We start from the raw sequence: 20400 nt of genomic DNA on the forward strand, positions 1-20400 counted from the left end.
AATGTCAGTCTCCTACCCATCACAATGTAAAAGTTGCTCAGAAAAGTACAATATGTTTTGACATTCTGTTTTCAGCAGTGATTTACCTCTTCCCACCACTTTTGGTAAGCACTAGAAAACAGCCTTGTTGGATCAGTACAGCAAGATATCTTGTGGGAATACAAACATTATTCTCTCTAGCCTAGGACACTAGATCAGTCATTAAAATATTGTCCTTCCCAATATTGTTCCACATTAGTTACCGCATTATCTTCCCTGCATTTTTGTCTTTCTGTGTAACACGTGCCAAGCAACAGATCTTGCTTTGGTTCTACTTGGCCTGTGTTGCTTGCTGTTTTCCCATATTTGACAGCTTTGGAAGGCTCACTCCCACTTACTGCATGCCACAATGCTTCCTTTTGTCCTGCAGTTTTTTTTTCAGCCTAACTGCCTCCATTCATTTGACCACAACTACCATCACTCTGAATATGCTCTGTGGAGCAATCCTGAGCATGCTGTGCTGTTTCAGCAGGTGACCCAAACTGCCATTGTTATATATTGTTTTCTGTATGTGCTGTAACAGCACTGTGTGCATGAATTATGTTTCATAATTACTTCTCCCTGCGTATAAAAACCCCAAATTACACAAAGACGGAAAAACCACACCTCTGCCTATATCTAGAACTGATCATTATCTCAGCAGTTGTTTCCCCATGAGCTTTCCAAGGTTCTATAAACACACTTCTATGTCCAACTTAAATTAATTATTTCACATGTCAACTGTCAATTTCATTTTGCAAGGTCAGCTCTGCTGTAAATGTTTCCTTCCATGACCCATACTCACCTTTGCAGATTAATCTTTGGTTGGTAGATATAGGCTGTGTTCATAAAATACAGAACCAGATTCTGTGTTGACAGAATTGTCCCTATTAAAGGGAGGGTTAGGCTACAGCTTAGAGAGGGATGATAGTGGAGGAGGGATTAATTTGGAACCCCTAATAGCCAGTTGGGATTAACTCCACCAATGTACATGCATTGGCGGAACAGAAATATGCACCCACAGCAAACTGTATTGATCACCCCATGGGCTATATAAAATACGGTTAAAGGTAAAGAATCTGTTTTCTGAGAATATGAAATATGGACCCCAGCTTTGTCAGACAGAGTTGGAGAGACAAGGGTATATAAAGGGATGTAGTGTAGCTGATGCCAAGGTACAAGGCATGTATTATGCCTTCTAAATTGGCATAATTTGAGCTCTAGGTTGTGGTATATACAGTTTTAAATAAATAAATGTTAGAAATTAGGATGCAAAAGGGCACCTGTATTTTTATTTAGGAAAGGCTATTTGCTTAAACTGAAGCAGTTCAGTGGGATTCTATTTTCCCACAGAATAATGAAACCAGGATATTCTTCTAATCACATATTCACATACTTTTCAGAAAGTTGCTGTAATTTTAAAGTACATAAGTTATTCTTACCTCACCCCCCCCCAAAAAAGAAAATCTTTGGAGGGTGTCCTTTCCCAAACCTTTTGAAAACTGCTTTCCCCTTCTCTGCAGAATGTGTCGCAGCTTGCCGCAAGTTTGTCGAGGTCAATGCTTTGGGCCTGGTGGTAGCAGCCCTGAGCAGCTACGATTGTAACATGCGAGCAGCTGCATACCACGTGCTGAGCTCTTTTCGCCCTCACCTCGAAGGGGCTCGATTTCGAGAACAGAAGCAGGTGAGAAGAACTTACCTTTAACACTGTTAAATGTGATAACTGAAGAAGAGCCCTGCTGGATCAGACCCAAGGTGGGTCTGATCCAGCAGCCTGTCCTCCAGGGCTAAAGAATCAGTGGCTGTCTTGATTAAGCAGAATTTCAATCTGCCCTCTTGGCCACTGGTGAGGTATGATGGGAATAATGGGATCACCAGCATTTGGAAGGCTTGTGATTCCTCAGTGCTGCTGTTGTCTGAATTCTTGCCTAGTAAGACTACACTTGTTCAGGAAGCACATAGTCAGCCACTGCCTTGCTTATATTCTTCCATCAAAGATGCAAAAGTGCTTCTGCTTTCAGGGTTCTGGGTAATTTCCTCCCCTGGCCCCTGAATATTGATTTATATATAGGATTTATAAAAATATATATTTTTCTCAGGACTTTTTCTGACTTTTTCATCATGCCAAAATAATGTTTGACTGATATTAGGGTATGAATTCATTTCAATTGTATTTGAATTATAATTTCTAAACCGTGTGTTAACTTCTGTTTTTCTGCAATCCCTGCGAAGAGTTGTTTAACTTTGTGGTTAAAACAGTTCATACAACCTGTTTTCTCATGTTTCTCTCCTTTTTGCTACAGTTGCTTTACCTGATGGATGTTGTTCAAAATGGAATCAGACAACCAAATCTCAGGTTGACTTTCCCTTGGGTACTCTATATATCTAGAGTGGCCCAGCAAATGCTGAAGCCAGGTACTACAGCAAACCACACTTTGTGTCTTCTCTCTTCTTCTGATAACTGTGATCATGCTTTGGTAGATTTTTGTTTTGGAATGAACAGGGGTGGCTTTGTGAGAGATCACGTACAAGTAAAAAGGTAAAGGCTTTCCCTTGACATGAAGTCCAGTCATGCCTGACTCTAGGGGGCGGTGCTCATCTCCGTTGCCTAGCCGAGGGAGCCAGCATTTGTCTGCAGACAGTCTCCATGGTCATGTGGCCGGCATGTCTAAACACCAAAGTGCACGGAACGCTGTTACCTGCCCACTGAAGTGGTACCTTTTTATCTACTTGCATTTGCATGCTTTCGAACTGCAAGGTTGGCAGGAGCTGGGACAGAGCAACGGGAACAATCTGGGTCTCATCAAGAAAGCAGAAAACAGAAAATAATTCATGAAATATGTATTATAGGTATTTCAGTTTTGTCATGCGGTAAAGTAGGGAGGGGTGCTTTTATTTTAATATAAAATAATTGAAAATAAATGTAATATAAAATAAATCGATTTCATCAATGTGCTTAATGATGCAAGCTTAATTTTTTTTATCATGTTACAACTGTTCTGGTTTTTTCCCCATAGAAGAACACATGTACACAAAACTGAACAGGTTCCTTTTATCACACCAATATTTGGATTTGAAGAAAGTGCCAGGATTCTTTCACCTTTTCTATAGTTTTGATTCAGAGGTAACAGGAAATCTATGTTGCATAAACTGCCAATCCTAGATAACATGATTATGTTGCCTGCCATTTACTGCGTACAAAATGTTATATAGAACTTGATACTGCTATGAGTAGCTCAACTTGTTTTTAAAAATGCAAGCAGAGCCCTAAGTTGATTATCCTTACAGTTGAGTGCAGAACCAAGGATCTCCTCTTGCTGAGTCCTGAAGAAGATTCCAGACACATAATTCAAACATGGAGACGTTGTTTCTAGCATGGCTACCATTTCATCACATAGTGCTTTTATATTCAGACATTACCCCTATTCTATTTTTCCTCCATGCCGTTTCCAAAGCAGTCTACAAAAAGTCGCATATCAAATGCAAGAAAATTGTATTCATTTAAAATAAGAAATGTGAGGTAGAGATTTACGTCAGTCTTCAAGTAAATGTGAACAGTCCCATCACCCCGTGCTGAGTGCAGGTGTGCTGGTCATCTATGGAATTGTGAGTGGGTTGCTAAGATGGGTTGCCGCAGCTGGATCTTTCTGGTTCAGAGAGCAGGATACGGTTACATACTCATAGTAAAATGACTGAGCACTGCTACTGCAATTATGAGTCACATAATATAGATATAATTGTAATTAAGGTTTTGTGCTTCAGTTTGCAGCATTTTTTCCTCTCCTCTGTCCACCTTCCCTTCTTCTGCAACAGATCTGTTAATTGGCAATAGTCCATCCCATTTATATGGGGAGGCAGTGTGCAAGGGAACAATGATGTACTCTGTTTTCACTTTTGTTTTTTTAATAGAATGTTGTGCTGTTTTGTTTTTCAGCACAAATTTGAACGTGAATGGTCTCTAACAATTATTGGGGAAGGACTCAGAGATAAACACTGCTATGAGTTGTATGATTATCAGAGAATTTTCCATATCATTCTGTCTTTCTTTCATAATCCTCTGTGTGATGAAGCCACCCAGGTAAAATATAACTGAAATGCATTCAGACACAGCAAAAGCTTTTCACTCAGAGCAAAAAGAATGGTTGGAGACTTCCTTTGTCATTCATGTATTAAGTCTCTCATGCACTGATTGTAATTTCTGTGGCCTGCATAAAAACTTGTACCCTGCTGTTTACCATGCCTTATCATTAGCTCTGAAGTCTAATGGCATTATAAATTGGGCATGATTAATTGTAATAATATTCAGAAGGTGCAGTTCCCAGTTGTGAGCTCCCTTGGGTGTAATGGGAGTTTCAGCTGAATAAACACAAATAGAATTGCTGTATATTTTATGTGGGTGTTAGTTTTTCTCTAAGTGTGTGGATATGTTCTAATAGACAACTGAGCCCTCTTGCAATTGCTGAAAATAAGATACTATCTTATAATAATAATAATATTTACACATGTTATGACATGGTTGGGAACCAAAGAGACTAATGTGGAAGCAAGATAAGGTCATCTGTTATTTTATCAGATTTGTTATTCCAAAATCAGATTGAATTCATTAACAGCAATGTGAATGGCATTCATGCAATAAAAATCTATATATCTGTGGAAAGTCACTGTACAAAATCTGGAACATTCTGAGCAAGTCAAAAGTCCTTATACAGCGCTAAGAAATGGGTGTATGAAAACACTTCTTTATGACAAATTGGCTATTATTCATTTCTTTCCAAAAAGAATAACTCAGCTCTAATTATTGCATGCATACACAGAGTAATAATTGTAAAATTTCAAGCAATAGATTGTACCCTTTTATGGCCCTCTGTTCATGAAAGCTCTGTAGCTGATCCAGCCTCCACGTGCATATACAGTTGTGCCATCTGTTTTACAAAGGCAACACACACACACTTTCCGCCTGGGAATTCGGCAGCATGGGTGCTTACACTGAAGTGGTGCAGCTGGCCCACTGCATAGGCCTCTGTCTTCTGCTCTGCCTCTTTCCTCAAATGACGTGATGCTACATTTAAAACTTCCAGACACCATAGCTATTTTCTCCTTACCTGCATAGGCTGTGATGGTGCAGGGGTTATGAATGTGTGTTAACTTTTATTACTCAGAACTTGAGTTTACTGTACCCACACTTACCAGACTATTAGATGACTAATTCCTGAGAAGCAGCCATGTAATCAGTTCCAGCAAAAATGTATGCTTGTTTTTATGATAGCACAAACTTCTTACATATTGGTATGTTTTGCCTTTCAGGATCAGATTCTGGAAATACTTCAGAATGCCGCATTCATCACCAAAGCTGCCTATGAGCTAATAAGAGATCATAGCTTGTTAACGTGGATACTGTCTATTCTAGAAAAGAGGTACATAAAGTGAACAAAATGTGAGACAGCAAGAGATTAGTACAAGATGCAGGGCAGGAGGTGTTCTCATAGCATTCATACTAAGTAATTAAAAGAGCCTATGCTCATTTTAGAATCTCCATAAGTTGGGACAACAGAGCTGCAACTTAAATTTTAAAAAATAACCATCATTTTTAAAAATTTGACAATTTTTTTCTGAGCCTGTTGAAATTTCAGCTGCCACAGATTAGAAACACGGGGGCGGGGGGGCGGGGAGGCAAGTCAGACAAGGGTTCCTGGACCATCTAGTCTGACCCCTGGCTTCAGCTGGCTCCACTCATGTAATCCCCCACTAAATTACATCCAAGGCCAAGGCATTTCATGATCCCTAAAAGAGGCAATGATTTGGGTGCTATAGGGCAAATGCCTCTCACCTGGAATATGTCAGGAGATGCAATTCAGTGTTGTCATATAATACAGAATATGCTTTAACAGATTCAGCTCCATTAACTAGGCTTCAAAGAGTCAAGGGCTTTTTCTTCTCGGTTTGCTTCTTTTATTGAACATTTGTTTGAGGAAAGTATACATGTCTACACAATTTTCTTGTTTAGTTCCAGGCATTGTTGCATTTGATCTCTTTGTGAAATGGAAAGTATCTGCATGATCTTAAGAAGAACTGACATTAGCAAACTTTCATTAAAAGCCTAAATAAGGTCTGGGAGCAAATAAAAGTCAAACTTCCTCCTACTCCTGTTGTTCTTTAAGAAACATGACATGTTTAAAGGAACAATTGCCTTATATCAAGGTCACACTGAACATAAATTGTCCATTAATTGGGTAGATTCTGCTGAATGTGGCTATCATATTTGTTAGAAACTGGTGGAAATTAATTTGGGGCCCAGTCCTATACATCTTTACACAGAAAACAGTTCTCCAGCTCACAGCATTCCCCAGCCATCAACCTTTAACCTAAGCAGTAAGAACTTATGTTACACTATTATAGAAGCAGGAATGGGGAACTACTATTATGTTACAGTTTCTGATTCTGGAAATTGATTAAAAACAGTTTTTATTTCAGACCCCTTTGGCAATTCCTGAAAAACTTTTTTTTTATTAAGTCATTCACATTTTGCATGCCCCCTCCCCTCTCTCTCTCTCACACACACATGTGGCCTTGCATTGCAGATTCAGGGTGATAAATGTTGGTAATACAATCTTTGAGTGTGATGAGTTTCTCTCTTTAATTCTAATTCCCTCCTTTCTAAATGCAGGTGAAAGATAATTTTAAGGAAAATGTTTTGTGTACCCAGGCTGCAGAGCTGGAGGATAGATAAGAGGAATTGCTGTACTGTTGTAACTTCCTTTGCTATGAAATAAATCAAGATGGGATACAAATGCACAATAAAATGCTTTCTCCAAAAAAAAAGACTTGATCAAAGGAAAGTTTAATTAAGTTGTCTGTCTTTTTATTTATACTTTATAGGGTTTTAGAAAACAAGATGTTAAACCATGTAATCTCCTTAGTCCATACTCTGTGGTTAACCAATTTAGGAGATAAGCAAAAGGCACTTGGAATATCTTGCAAGGAGGAGCTACAAGAGAATCAGAAATTCCTTCCTCTCCAGCTTGTTAGTGAATTTCTCCATATTTTGATAACGCTTCTTAAACACATTCGGTAAGTAGTTTTTTCCTCTTTTTTCAAGGGCATCATGTACTTGTATTGCTTTTTAGCATTAAGTTTCATTAAATGTTTTCATTTTGTCATGAATGTTTGCTATCCCTGCAAGTTAATCTTTTGGGTTTAACTATGAATAATGGAAATCTTTAAAAATTAGCTTGTTCAGAGAGTTCTGAAATGTATTGGTTGGCTCAAAATAAATTACTGAGGTCCAGGCAGTTTAATGGAATTTCTGCTCAGTGGAAACCTGTCTTTGTTATACTGTGCTTTTTAATATATCATCTATCTTACCTTCTAAAATGTGATCATTCTGGTCTTTTTTTCTGAACAATGACTATGGAGAAAGTTTGCTTAATCTGTTAAGCATTCAGCCATTGTCTTTTCAAAACAATTGAATTATGTATGTATCACCCAGTGCAGTTTTTAAAATATTAAGTTTCTGTGGATTTTTAGAATTCTTGACCGTAGACTAAATTTGGACAACATGACACATGTGTAAGAGTTGAGTGTGAGCTGTTGTTGAATAATGTGTTATAGGTAATTGCTTCATCATGTTGTCTGAAACCAGCTTTGATAACAAACTGGTTTATTCATTTCACACAACCCACATTTCACAACACAGTGAACGCTGGGTTTTCTTAAAGTGTTGTTTGTGGTTAATCATGGTTTGTCTCTGCAGCTGAACTTAGGCACAATGATAAACCTAGTTTAAACAGTAGCCCATGCACTGTACTCGGTCCATGCTCAACCTTGCAGTGTGGGTTACTGTGTTGGTTGAATGCTATCTTAGGGTCAATCATGCCTCAACAATGTCACATTTGGGATTTTTTTCCACTGACAAAACTTCTGTTCATACTAACCCTTCTCTGTTCATATTTTACTTGTTATTTTAGTTTCTTGATTATTCAGAAAACTTAAACCATCAGTAAAACAACATTTTCTTTAATGGTTGTTTACTATGCCCCCCCCACATTGCCAGAAAGCCTGAGAATAATCAGCCTCAGGAAAAAACGACATACATTCAAGACTTGGATAGCATGGCTGGATAGCAGCAGTACATTGTGGATTAGCTATTTGTGCTTAATTAACATATGAATTGTTCTTTCAGGAAATGTTATTCCCACAAAGGCTGCTGTTAGATAACAAATGATAGTCCAGATAAATAGTCTTCCTATTTTTGCTGCAATTCATGTCCCTCATTTTCCTGTTCTGTCTTGGATAAGATTAAAATTAACCATAATTTGCTTCCTAACAGTAGTTATTGAAAAAATAATGAATGTATTTAGCTGAGTACTGTCACAGTATATAAATAGTTTGTCTGTTTGTTCCTCCATTTTCTGACAAATAGAGCCAACTTGGATCCTGTTAAACTGATTCAGTTTTTCAGCACATTAAATTCTGTGTTAGAATACCGTGCTGTGGTTTTTGAGGCCTTCAGAGCAATGAACAGGTTCACCGTGAATGAGCATATCCTTTCAAACAAAGATGTTCTCCTGCTTTTGCACAAGTGGAGTAGAATTGGCAAAGATGAGGAACTTCACAATGATCTACAAACAGTTGCACAACAGTACAAAACTAAAGAATTACTTAGTAAGTGCTCGACACACCATTGGTTTAAAGTAGATTGCTTGTTTCTGCTAAGTTCTAATTTGATTAAGAAAAATACTTTGGGGGGTTTTTAGAAGCCAGATTACTAAACAATAAATATTGGAAAGGAAATAGAAATCAATAAAACAAAATGAAAATTGTGATTTGTCATAAGTGGTACTTCCTTAATAAAACTGGGCACAATAGAAATTTGTCTCATTGATTTCAGAGGCAATGTTAATGTGATTAAGAGTTTCCTGTTGAAATAAGTGGAAATGCTTAAGTGGATCATGCCCATTGTTACCTACATGTTGACATTTCCACCATGTCCCACAGATGCTACATTTGCAAATTCCAACAGGGTTTGTTCTCATGTTGCTGAATTTCAACCACGGAAGTTGACATTATTCAAAGCTCTAAACTGGCACCAGTATTAATATAATGTTCCCAAAGTCATATTCCATTTTGCCTGTTCAGCCATGATAGAACTTTAAACCCTATGAAGAAGTATCTCCTCCTTAATTTGTGGTCAGGAAGTAACTTGGAGTGCTCCACATTCAATCTCCAATTATTCTCTGACTGCAGCTTCAGATTTTTGAAGAATCCCCTTTCATCCCATATTATTGTCCAGCGGTAAACTCCACTGAACTTGGCATATGCTTTTTATATAAAATAAAGCAAGCGAGGATGGTAAATCTTGCCATTGCTTATCTTCAGTTTGCCAGGATCAGCTTAAGAAAAGGAGTTCCTAATGAATCATTTCCCTTTGCCTGAGGCTTGGTAGGGGAGAAATGATTGAGGAAGAACTGTGGGGAAGCTAACACCTTTTTAGAGTTGAATCAGCATATAAAACAGCACTAGGACAGCACTAAATCACACTAAATCAAACAAAGCTTTCTCATTCCTTTTTTAAAGGAATACTTGAGTAACATTGGATACATTATTTCTGCTGTTGTTGATTCCATAATAACATTTGGGTTGAATAATACCTGCTGAATCCCAATGATTTCAAGATAGAAGTTAGTTGATATTTGTGCTCAACTTAGTCTGTTGGGATTTGGTTTGAATATTTAACCTATGTTGTAGATTATAACTCAATTTGTCAACATCGCTCTGTTTTTCTCTGCCTGACCACCAACTTTTTAATGATTGATTTATTGCCATACTCACAAAAAACAGCAATTTGCTTTGTTTCATTATCCATTTTTATCGCTTTCTTCTACAGAAAATATTAAAGAAAAAAACAAATCACAAATACCTTTTCGACCATCATCCCGACCTGTTCAGAAAAGGAATGAAATTGAAACGGAGACAGAAACAGCCTCTGAATGGACAGATGTTTACTTAGGGGAATGCAGATCTGTTCTGAGATCTTTACTTGTCCACTGGGAACCTTGCTTTCTAAATGTGCCAGCAGAGCATCAAAAAGAGCAGAATGGATATGGGGATCCTAGACTTACATCTGAAATTGCTTATTTAGTTTTCAGGTGGCTTGTGAAGTCCCATATTGACAACAGTGCCAACATACAAAGTGCACTTTTGACTTTCAGGTGGTTTAAAAAGAATGTTTTGGGAAACAGCACAGTGGAAGAGAAGATTCTTAAAGATGCCACACTGAAAAGTGGCATGTTTAAGGTTTACAGTAGCATTTATAATGCCAGTGAAGAGAAGACTGTAGGACTGAGTGATCTTTCTTTGCTTAATGGAATCATGCTTCATCTGCTAGCTTCTCAGAACTTGACAAAAAATGTTTTCTATATGACTGTGAAGAAGTTCTGCCTCTCTCCAATGACAGAGGAAGATAGAACGAAGAAAGGTAAATTCTTTTCATTTTCATTTGGGGGATGGGGGGAAGCATACACTTTCCTATACTTTTTTTCTTTCTATCCCATAAAAGTATATTGAAACCCACCCTTACTGTAATATAGCACTTATTGAAGATAGTAATATATTCACTGCTAGTTTAGAATGTGATATTCTAGTGACATTAACAATTGGTTGAAAAATTAAATAAGCTGAGCTTGCTTAATATTTTCAGGGAAAAACAATGTTTAATAACAGCAACAACAAATGTTTACACTTCTGACATAGCATTTTTGAAAAGAAAGCTCAAGTAGAAGGCAGGAGAGGGGGAATTGACTTAGGGTTAGAAAAGGGTTTCCCCTAATTTAATACCAAATTTTCCGTTCCAAAAGACCCCCATGAAACCCTTGACTTTTAAACTATGTAGGGTGAATGAATCAATGTGTAAAAATTGGTATTCACAATCAATAATTTTCCATTCTTATTTCCTAGCTGCAGGCATATTCCTTACTTCCATTTATATTGGAGACATTTGGCTGGGAGCAAAGCAACCAGATACATTTATAACACATGTTAAACTGATATGTGGAGCAGCAGATAGAAAGCAAATTGGTGATCAAAAGAAGGGAAAATGTGAAGAAGCTATGATTTCTCTATGTAAAGACATTTATGCATTCTTAATTCTTCACCCTGCCTTTGAGTATTAAAACACCAAGTATGTGCCATGCTCTCTATACTATTTAAAATATACTCTGTAATTATCTACAGGGAATTATTTTGGTATTCATAATTTGGGTTTTGTAAATAAGCAACATTAAAATGGTGTCATTTGTAAAACCTGGTATTTGAATAAATATTTTGTTTTTTTCAGAGGTGGTCAAAACTGTAGATTTATTTGTAGCTTTTAGATCTATTTTTATATTTTGGATTTTAAGATTTATTTTGATACAAATAGTAAAATGTTAGAAAAGCACCAAAACATCTGACTTAAACCTAAATTGTTGGTTAAATTATTTTGCTGCGAAGGAAAAGCATGGCATGGAGTAATGCCGCCTTTCCCAACCTGGTGTCCTCAAGATGCATTGGATTACAAATCTCATGTTAAGCCAGGTTTTCCTGGACAATGGGGGAAAAAGATACTTTGACAAGAGCTTCCCTTGCATTTAAGATGTGGGCAGGCTGGTATTGGGAGAGGTATTGTTTTGGGTATTTAGGTCCCAAACCATTTAGGACTTTAAAGGTACATTCCAGCATCATGAATAGTGCCTAGAAGTAAATAAGCAACCAGTGCAGATCATCGGACCACACAGTTAATATCCTAGCCATTGTGTTTTGCACTAGATGAAGCTTCCAGATCATCTTTAAGGTCCCCACCATGTTCAGTGCATTACAGTAGTCCAGTCGGGAATCTGCCACACTGTGTCACCGTGGCCAGACTTTTCCTGTCTAGAAACAGTTATTTGTGGTGAAGTACAGCGGAAGCTCATAAGAGGCACTCAGAAACACCAGGATCATCTAGGCCTGTAGTGACAAGGCTGGGTCCAAGAATATCCCTGCTCTTTCACCCGCTGCCCAGCAATGAGGACCACAAAACGACAGTGCGCCCATCTTGCTGAAATTCAGTTTTGGTTTGGATCAAACAGTTTACATTGAATTTTAACCTCATAGAAGTAAAGGAAGTTTTATCATTAACATGAAAAAAGTCCTTGGTATGGGTAGTATAATAAAATAAACCTAGTTCATTCAGTCATAATGGAAATGAATCAGGTGAGCTTGGGTGAGATCACTTGCTAATGAATTGTGCAAAGGGTTATACAATTACAAGCTCCATGGAAAACAATTAAAACTAGGTTAGAGTTGAACCAAGCCTACATGCAAAAAAACCCTCTAATATTTTAAAACATGATGTGGCTCAATTACATTTAATGGCTTTAAGAATGTAACATTGACCTTGCACAGATATGCATTTTATACATTCAGTACAGTACGATATATTAGCATAACAGAAAATAATGGCTAAGGGTGCAACCCCATACATGTCTGAAAAGAAAATAGCATTCTGGGAAGCGTAATCCTTTTTTCTGCCTAAGCATGCATTGGACAGTGCCCTAAATTGGTTGTTGCACCTTGCCTACAAATGCAGTGATATCATTAAACTTCAACTATACTGTGGAACTTTTATTTATACCACAGTATTATCCTGCTTCAGTGGGTTTACAAGCTAAAGTTACATGTTGAGGGAAATATCAAACCCACACACAGAAAAAAAACATTTTGTACATATGAAGTTCTTAATATCAGCTTCAGCATATTGGCAGTAGGTATATCATGCAACAACAAAATTTTCTCAAGTACTGGAGTGACATTCTTCATCCAATGCTAGGAATTAGATTTTGAAAATAAATTAGACAGCAACACAATCAAATATTAACCAGCTGCTCTGCCATAGCCATTTACATTATACAAAATTGTATAGTGAATCATCTGTAAAACACTATAGCAATCATAGTTTATAGCTATGTAAGATTTCTGTATTCTTCTGTAAGGAATTAATGCCTGATCTTTCACATACATATTTTGATAGTTTGTTTCAGAATTAATCCTTAAAATACTAATGTACCTATATATTATACTTGAGGAAATTATTTGATTATATTCATGTAACAACTTTTTATCAAGTGTTATAAACTTGTTTGATCTAGTCCTACCCCATGGCAATTTATTCCTTTATAACTTAAAGTGGATTACATATTTCAATTTTGATAAAGCTTCAGACTGTATTGTTCAGATCATGACCTGGTGATCTACTATTTGAACAGATCCCTTCTTTTTCTTCAACTTGATTATCTATAGAAGTTGGTATAGCATGGTTAGATACAACAGTCTCCTGAACTGTTTTTGAATAATTCCAAGGAAACCTTTTCTGTGGTCCTCCATTCCTGTAAACAAACAGAGTTGCTAAATTACTGGGTTTAAGAACTATATTCCCGTAAAATATCAGGTTATACAGGACAAGATCTATAATTACTGTTAACCCACTTATTTGTCTTTATTTGCTACAATTTATTCCATTCTACTTATCCCAATTCTCCCAAGAAGTTCAAAACATGGTCCTCCCCTCGGATTATCCTCTCAGGCAGGTTGGGGTGACAGTTGTGGATAAATATGAACCTATGCCTCCCCAGTTTTAGTCTGGTAGTCATACAGCCTCTCCTACAATGAACACCTGCAAAGAATGTGCATTTTCTAGGGTAAGCTGTCATGATAGGTAGCAGGCCATATCAACTCCTTATGCAAACTGATTGTGTGCCTTAGAAAGTTTGTCCTATGCAGAAATTCTTCACTAAACAATTTGATGTAGAAACACTGGCCCCCACCAAGCATGTACATTTTGAACAACATGATCCCTATTATGCAAGAAAATTGTTTATAGTCAGTGGTTAGCCAGTGGTTAGACTGTAAGACTAGAACTAGGGATATCTTGGATTCTAGTTTCTGCTTTGCTAAGAAGCTCACTTGCTGACTTTGAACTAGTCACTGACTCTCAGCCTAGCCTACCTCATCAGGTTGTCCTGTGGATAAAATGGAGAGGGAGATTATGTAAGCTTCTTTGGGACTTTTCAAAAAGGTGGGACATAAATATAGTAAGTAAAAGAAATTGTCTCTCAATCTGTAAATGGGTTTTGTTTCAGTAAATGCAGTTGCTCATGACTAATATAAATCCCATTGATTTCAGTGGATCTATTGTATGACAAAGTCGATCTAAGCAACTCCTTTTTTCTACACACGCTTTCATTTTAAATTTCTATATTAAAGGAAGTTCAGGGGATATCTATTAATAGCTCTCTTGTGGTCCATTGCTCTGACTTCCTGAGTTACAGTCTAACTTTAAAGACCATGCTACTATATGCTGAAATACAGTGGAAAAGAGACTGCTGGGAATTAATTTTGAACCCCTCAAAGTCTAGAAGGTTAGACACTGGCTTTGTTTGGATGATCATTCCACCGTTCAGCCAAGGACTCTTGCCATTACACCAATATTCCTTCAGACATATACCCTTAGGCCTTTTTTTAACCTGCAGAGCTGAAAGCACATTACTTACTTCACAGGTGAAGAACCAGACTGAGATATGTAGAACAAAATAAAGAAGAGAAAAGCCACAAAAGAAGCAAGACCAGTCCAAAAGGCTATGACAATTGAATCTGTTGAAAGAAATATGATTAGCTTAGGATCTGGCTATCTTAGCAGCATTTAGTACACATTTTCTTACAAAGTAATGTTCTACCTAATAAAGAATGTTTTTTCTAATATCTAGAAAATTGAGATGCCATGACTCAAAATGCAGAGCTCCAGGAGACTGTTCCCTTTCCCAATTTCTAAAACAAGCATTTCTGCATTTTACTATATTTCTGCAATTCATTATTTGTTGCTGTTAGTTGCGAAGTCATGTCCATCCCATTGCGACCCCATGGACAACATTCCTCCAGGCCTTCCTGTCCTCCACCATCCCCAGGAGTCCACTTAAGCTCACGCCAACTGCTTCAGTGACTCCATCTAGCCACCTCATTCTCTGCCGTCCCCTTCTTCTTTTGCCATCAATTGTTCCCAGCATTAGGCTCTTCTCCAGGGAGTCCTTCCTTCTCATTAGGTGGCCAAAGTATTTGAGTTTCATCTTCAGTATCTGGCCTTCTAAAGAGCAATCAGGGTTGATCTCTAAGACTGACTGGTTTGATCTCCATGCTGTCCAAGGGACTCGCAGGAGTCTCCTCCAGCACCACAATTCAAAGGCTTCAATTCTTCGGCGCTCAGCCTTCTTTATGGTCCAGCTTTCACAGCCGTACGTTGCAACTGGGAAAACCATAGCCTTGCCTATACGCACCTTATGGAAGAATACAATTTTTCCCTGATAAACAACAAGGGTCAGTCATTTAGGGTTCTATCAGAAAGAGATAAGAGAATTGAAAATATAAAATAAACCTCTACCAAGAAGGTCAGAATGTATAAAAGATAAGCCTGGAGCCAGCTGTTTTGACACCAGAAGTGTAGGTTAAGTACAAAAGTAACAGAATGTTTTCTGCATGCTGTTTTTTCTACATCTAATCATTGCAAAGAGCTAAACATAAAAAACACTGTGCCTGATGGCTGTGGCAGCTGGTCTTGACTGCAGATGGACTCACTCTCTTGTGAGTGTGTACCTACAATAGTCATATTTTATAAAATTATTTTCTGGTGTTGCCTGTCTCTCATGGTCAGACAACAAGCGAGGGACTTTCTAAATCCTCAATGAATTTGATGACTCCATGGGACTTGTCTGACTCTCCAGCCATGGATTTGGCTTTGAAGCAATGCAATGTGCATCCTTCATTTAAGGAAGCCTTGCCTGGCAGCCAGGACCCTGTGCTGATGATAAGGTTTTGTCCATGGGACCAGCTCTTGCCTAGGGGAAAAAAACCTAAATCCATGGACATCACCAACCATTTGAGTAGACTGGTAAATGTCTCAGTGTCTGCTTGTCTGTTCTATGTATCTGCATGTGCTATGTATGTTCTGCATATGCGCCTACAATAGTCTTTTTTTAGTAAAATTACTTGCTGGTGTTGCCTGTCTCTTGCAGTTCTTTATTTTCAACATTATCATTGGTTGTCTTATGTTCTTGGGTCAGTGGCCTATATCAATCCATACTATATTTAATCTGATAGAGTATCAGTAAATAATAATTACCATAGCACATAGATGCATTGAACATACGTGGTCTATATTCTCTTTTTAAATGCAACACTTAGTCCACATGTGATTCGGTACAATGCTTTGGTACAACTGTAATTTAAGTATTACAGGTGATAAACATTTTGTAATAAAAAAGAACAGGTTAGATTCAAACTTTACCACTGTTAGAGTAGACCCCTTGAAACCAATGAGGACGTAAATTAGGCAAAACTGAATTAAACCTCGTGATTTCAGTGGTTCTCTTGTAAAGTTGCAAATCTTTGCCCACTCACCTGGAAGTAAAATCCATTAAATTTCAACAGGATTTAAATTTAAGTAGAAATGTTGCAAGAGAATGTTTGGATCCAGCTCAATGGGGGAAACATTTTTAAAACCAGTACTTAGGATCCAGTATGCATACTTGAGAATAAAGCTTTCCCCATTGAGGAGGGAACTTATAACTTCTGGCTGCCATGCATACGATTGCACACTAAATTTAGTACCGGCATTAACAATTGACTGTAATGACACACTACCCACAAACTCTAACCTAAAGAAACTATCTGACTGCAGGAACAACTGTCCACACATGTAGGAAGATGATACTAACAGGAAAAAGCTGTTGAGGAAGAATTCTCACGCAGATTTGTAAGCACTGTGTTCCTTCATTCAATCACCTGGTGAAGAAAACTGGATGCTGGATCAAACTTGATAAAGCCACTGGGGATGGTGGAGAGCTGAACTGGCAATTCTTCGTTGCATTTGCAGTTTCCCTGGACAGCCCTTCCTAGTCTCTGAGCAGCATGGTCTATAATCATTTTATAGATTATATAGCTATAGAATTTCATTCTATGCCTAAAGTTCTTATACCCCCCTTGTATTCATGTAAGTAAGGAGAGAACAGTAGTACTTACATCTGCTTGCTTTCAGTTTTCTTGCATCAACTGGAGGTGGATCTAAATAATCCATGTAATATTCAAAAGACCAAGAATAATTGGAAGCATTTGTTGGGTTGGCCATTTCAGTTGTACATTTCATTCAGCTCAGAACTCCAACCCTAGAGTTATGTTGAGCTGTACTTGTGCCTGCCCATAAAAAGTTTGTATAATTGTGTAAATCATGTTACATTTGACAAGTCCTTGAAGTCTAGATACCAAACTATGCAAGCTGACCTTCATTTCTGCCATGATGACAGCTGCCTGGTGCCCAAATGGCAAATATTATGATTCCTTCTTTAAGTTGTAATTCACGCTTATTACCCATAATATAGTGCCAAGTAACAAAGATAGAGCACATTAACCAGCTGTGATTATATTCTAGTATAACCATGTGAGCTTTCTGTTTACAGATTCAAATTAGAATTTGTAGTTGTTCAAATAGTTTATTAAATTAGTATGCCTTTAGTGGGTTACACTTCAGTGTTTAGTCATGCCGGCCACATGACCACGGAGACTGTCTGCGGACAAACGCTGGCTCCCTCGGCTAGGAAACGGAGATGAGCACTGCCCCCTAGAGTCAGGCATGACTGGACTTATGTCAAGGGGAAACCTTTACCTTTACCTTTAGCGGGTTATAACCCACTTCATGAAATGCTATAAGCTGAGGCTTTGACTTTGAAAAGACAAACAGGAAGATCTGCAGAAAGCAGTCCATTCTTTTGAAGCAACACCAAACAAATCACAAGGAACCACAACAAAATTTCTTTATTTTCTCTTGTTCTTCAGTCTCACGTTCCACATGACCCAATTTCAATGTCATTCAAACAAGTACCCTGAGGCAGTTGTTTCTTTAAAAATACCATGGTGGTTAAAATGTTTGCTGACAAGGTTTTTGATATTCTTATGCCTGATGTGTGTTTTATGCCCAGGTATTCTTTGTTGCATACACAATCTTGTTCGGTCAACACAAGTGGCTTTGGGGCACTTGGTGCAGTGGTGTAGCAGTTAAGAGCATGGGACTGGGACTTGGATGATCTGGGATCTAGTCCCCACTTAGCCAGGGAGGTCACAGGGTGACTTTGGGCCAGTCACAGGCTCTCAGCCCAACCTACCTCACAGGGTTCTGGTTGTGAGGATAAGCTTGATAGGAGGAGGGAAATTATGGAGGCCTTAATGAAAGGAAAACAGGCAAGATTTAAATATAACAAATAAATGTGCACACATGCTTGTCCAAAATGCAGTAGACAGGCCCATGCGTCCACTTACATTATCCCTGTGTCTATCAATTAGTACCATGCTCTGAGTCAGTGATGAGGTTATTGTCTCAAATTAACAATTCTTCCAGTCACCTGGCTGCCCATGAGCTTGCCTAGGGCTGTACCTCTTAGAGTGGGTTCACTTCCCACTATAGGATGGGCTGCAGTGACAACACGTTGCAGCACCCTTAATTGTGAACTTCAGGTGGCCACTGCAAATGTTAAGTCTTTTATCTTGTTGCTGTTTGAACAGTTTACTTCCAGGTAATAAGCTCACCATTTACTAAGTTTGGGTGGTATCTTAACATTATGAATACCAGTTGAAGTATAGTCAAACTGATTTGTCAAGCTCTTATTCATCAGAACATATTTGTCTTTAACATATTACTTGGCTGTAAACGATGGATTCTCCAATGTGATGAAGATGGAAACTGCTTGCATGTAGCTATATGTATCCATTAGTAGCTTTTTTATCTTTAATGCGGAGGTGGTCAGTCTTCAAAATGATTGTAGTACCCAGAAAATATATATTTGTGCTGTTGTTTTCAAGTTACATGCCATCATCATCTCCAATTTATGGACCATATGGCCATAAGCCCTCCAAAGAGTCCTGGCCTTGAGAGGCCTGCTGCACTCTTGTAAATTCAAAGCTGAGGCTTCCTTTATGGAGCCAATCCATTCCATAACTGGTCTTCTCTTCTTCTGCCTTCAACTTTACCAGCATTATTGTCCTCTCCAGAGAGACTTGCCTTCCAATAATATACCGAACTTACAGCAGCTCCAGTTTCATCAATGTTGCTTCTAGTGAGAGTTCTGACTTGCTTTGATCTAGGACACACTGTGATACAGGAAATTGATCTAAAACTTGTCCAGGGTATTCACATTGTTCTGCAGCACCATGATTCCTAGTTTTGCACTTTCTTCTTTCACTTTCAAGAGTCATTGCAGTTCACTGTTGCTTTCTGCCAATAATGTGGTATCATCTGCATCTCTTAAATTACTGATGTATCTTCCACCAATTTTCATCCCTCCTTTCTGTGATCCTTCTACGTTCTGTGTACAGATTGAACACAGAGAGAGATAAAAATACTCCTAATGTCCTTGTTGCTGTTGCATGCAGTCACGTTGTTTCCAATTTATGATGACCCTATGTATGAAAGCCCTGTGTCCTATCCACAACAGCCATGGTCAGCTTTTATAAATTCAGGGCTGCACCTTCCTTTATGGAGTCAATCCATCTAAATGTTGGATTGGTTGGTATTCCTTTTCTTCTTCTGCCTTTGACTTTCCCTAGCATGATTGTCTTCTCCAGGAAATTTTGACTTCTTGTGATGTGCCCAAAGCATGATTGTCCCAGTTTTGTCATTTTTGCTTGTAGGGAAAGCTCTGGATTGATTTGATCTAAGACCCACTTGCTTGTAACTATCACTCCTGAAGAGGATGGATGCATCTTTGTCTGGTGTCTGTGTAACCCTGCTAGGAGACCAGCCTAGTGATCGTTTCTGCCACTTTTGGTGTCATTGCTCTTGGCTTTTTTGCCATTCTCACAACTGCTCACCACATTAAGGTGTGCATCCAAGAGGGTGTAGGAATAAGTAATATTAAAAGAACAGGATGAAAGACATTAAAATTGTCATGAAAGCCTCTAGTTCCGTTGTCCACATTTGATGAATTAACTTGCAACCCATAAAAGCTCTCAGCCAATAATGACCAAATGGTTTGTGTCTTGGTGTACTTATGCCCAAAATACACAACAAAGGAAAGTTTTCTTTTTAAAAATTTATTCTCAAGAATAACCAGCTGCCAACGAATAGTTCTAGATGACTCACCTGAGCAATTCTCAGGTGACCCTTTTATAAATTGATCATTAAAGGGTTACACATAACACAGTTGAAGACTTTCCAATAGAGTACTGATGTAAAAAGTTACAATGGCGTGATCTTTCCCACTTGCATACCAAACATGCTCCAAAGGAGTGGGGAGGATGGGGTGCTATTACAGAGAAAAGGAGAAAGATGGG

General features: G+C 38.2%; 1 protein-coding gene across 1 annotated transcript in view; it reads left to right on the forward strand.

The window, feature by feature from the left end:
- Positions 1 to 11349, forward strand: part of URB1 (URB1 ribosome biogenesis homolog) — a 60834-nt gene extending 49485 nt beyond the window's left edge. The window contains exons 31-39 of the mRNA XM_044442085.1: positions 1542 to 1702; positions 2322 to 2433; positions 3036 to 3142; positions 3953 to 4096; positions 5323 to 5432; positions 6895 to 7086; positions 8438 to 8679; positions 9902 to 10492; positions 10972 to 11349. Of these exons, the coding sequence (XP_044298020.1) occupies positions 1542 to 1702; positions 2322 to 2433; positions 3036 to 3142; positions 3953 to 4096; positions 5323 to 5432; positions 6895 to 7086; positions 8438 to 8679; positions 9902 to 10492; positions 10972 to 11186 (1874 nt within the window). The 3' untranslated portion in view covers positions 11187 to 11349. The remainder of the gene's footprint in view (positions 1 to 1541; positions 1703 to 2321; positions 2434 to 3035; positions 3143 to 3952; positions 4097 to 5322; positions 5433 to 6894; positions 7087 to 8437; positions 8680 to 9901; positions 10493 to 10971) is intronic.
- The last annotated feature ends 9051 nt before the right edge of the window (positions 11350 to 20400 follow it).

This window comes from Varanus komodoensis, unplaced genomic scaffold (genome assembly GCF_004798865.1).
Source record: "Varanus komodoensis strain SLA01 unplaced genomic scaffold, ASM479886v1 scaffold4, whole genome shotgun sequence".
NCBI lineage: Eukaryota > Metazoa > Chordata > Lepidosauria > Squamata > Varanidae > Varanus > Varanus komodoensis.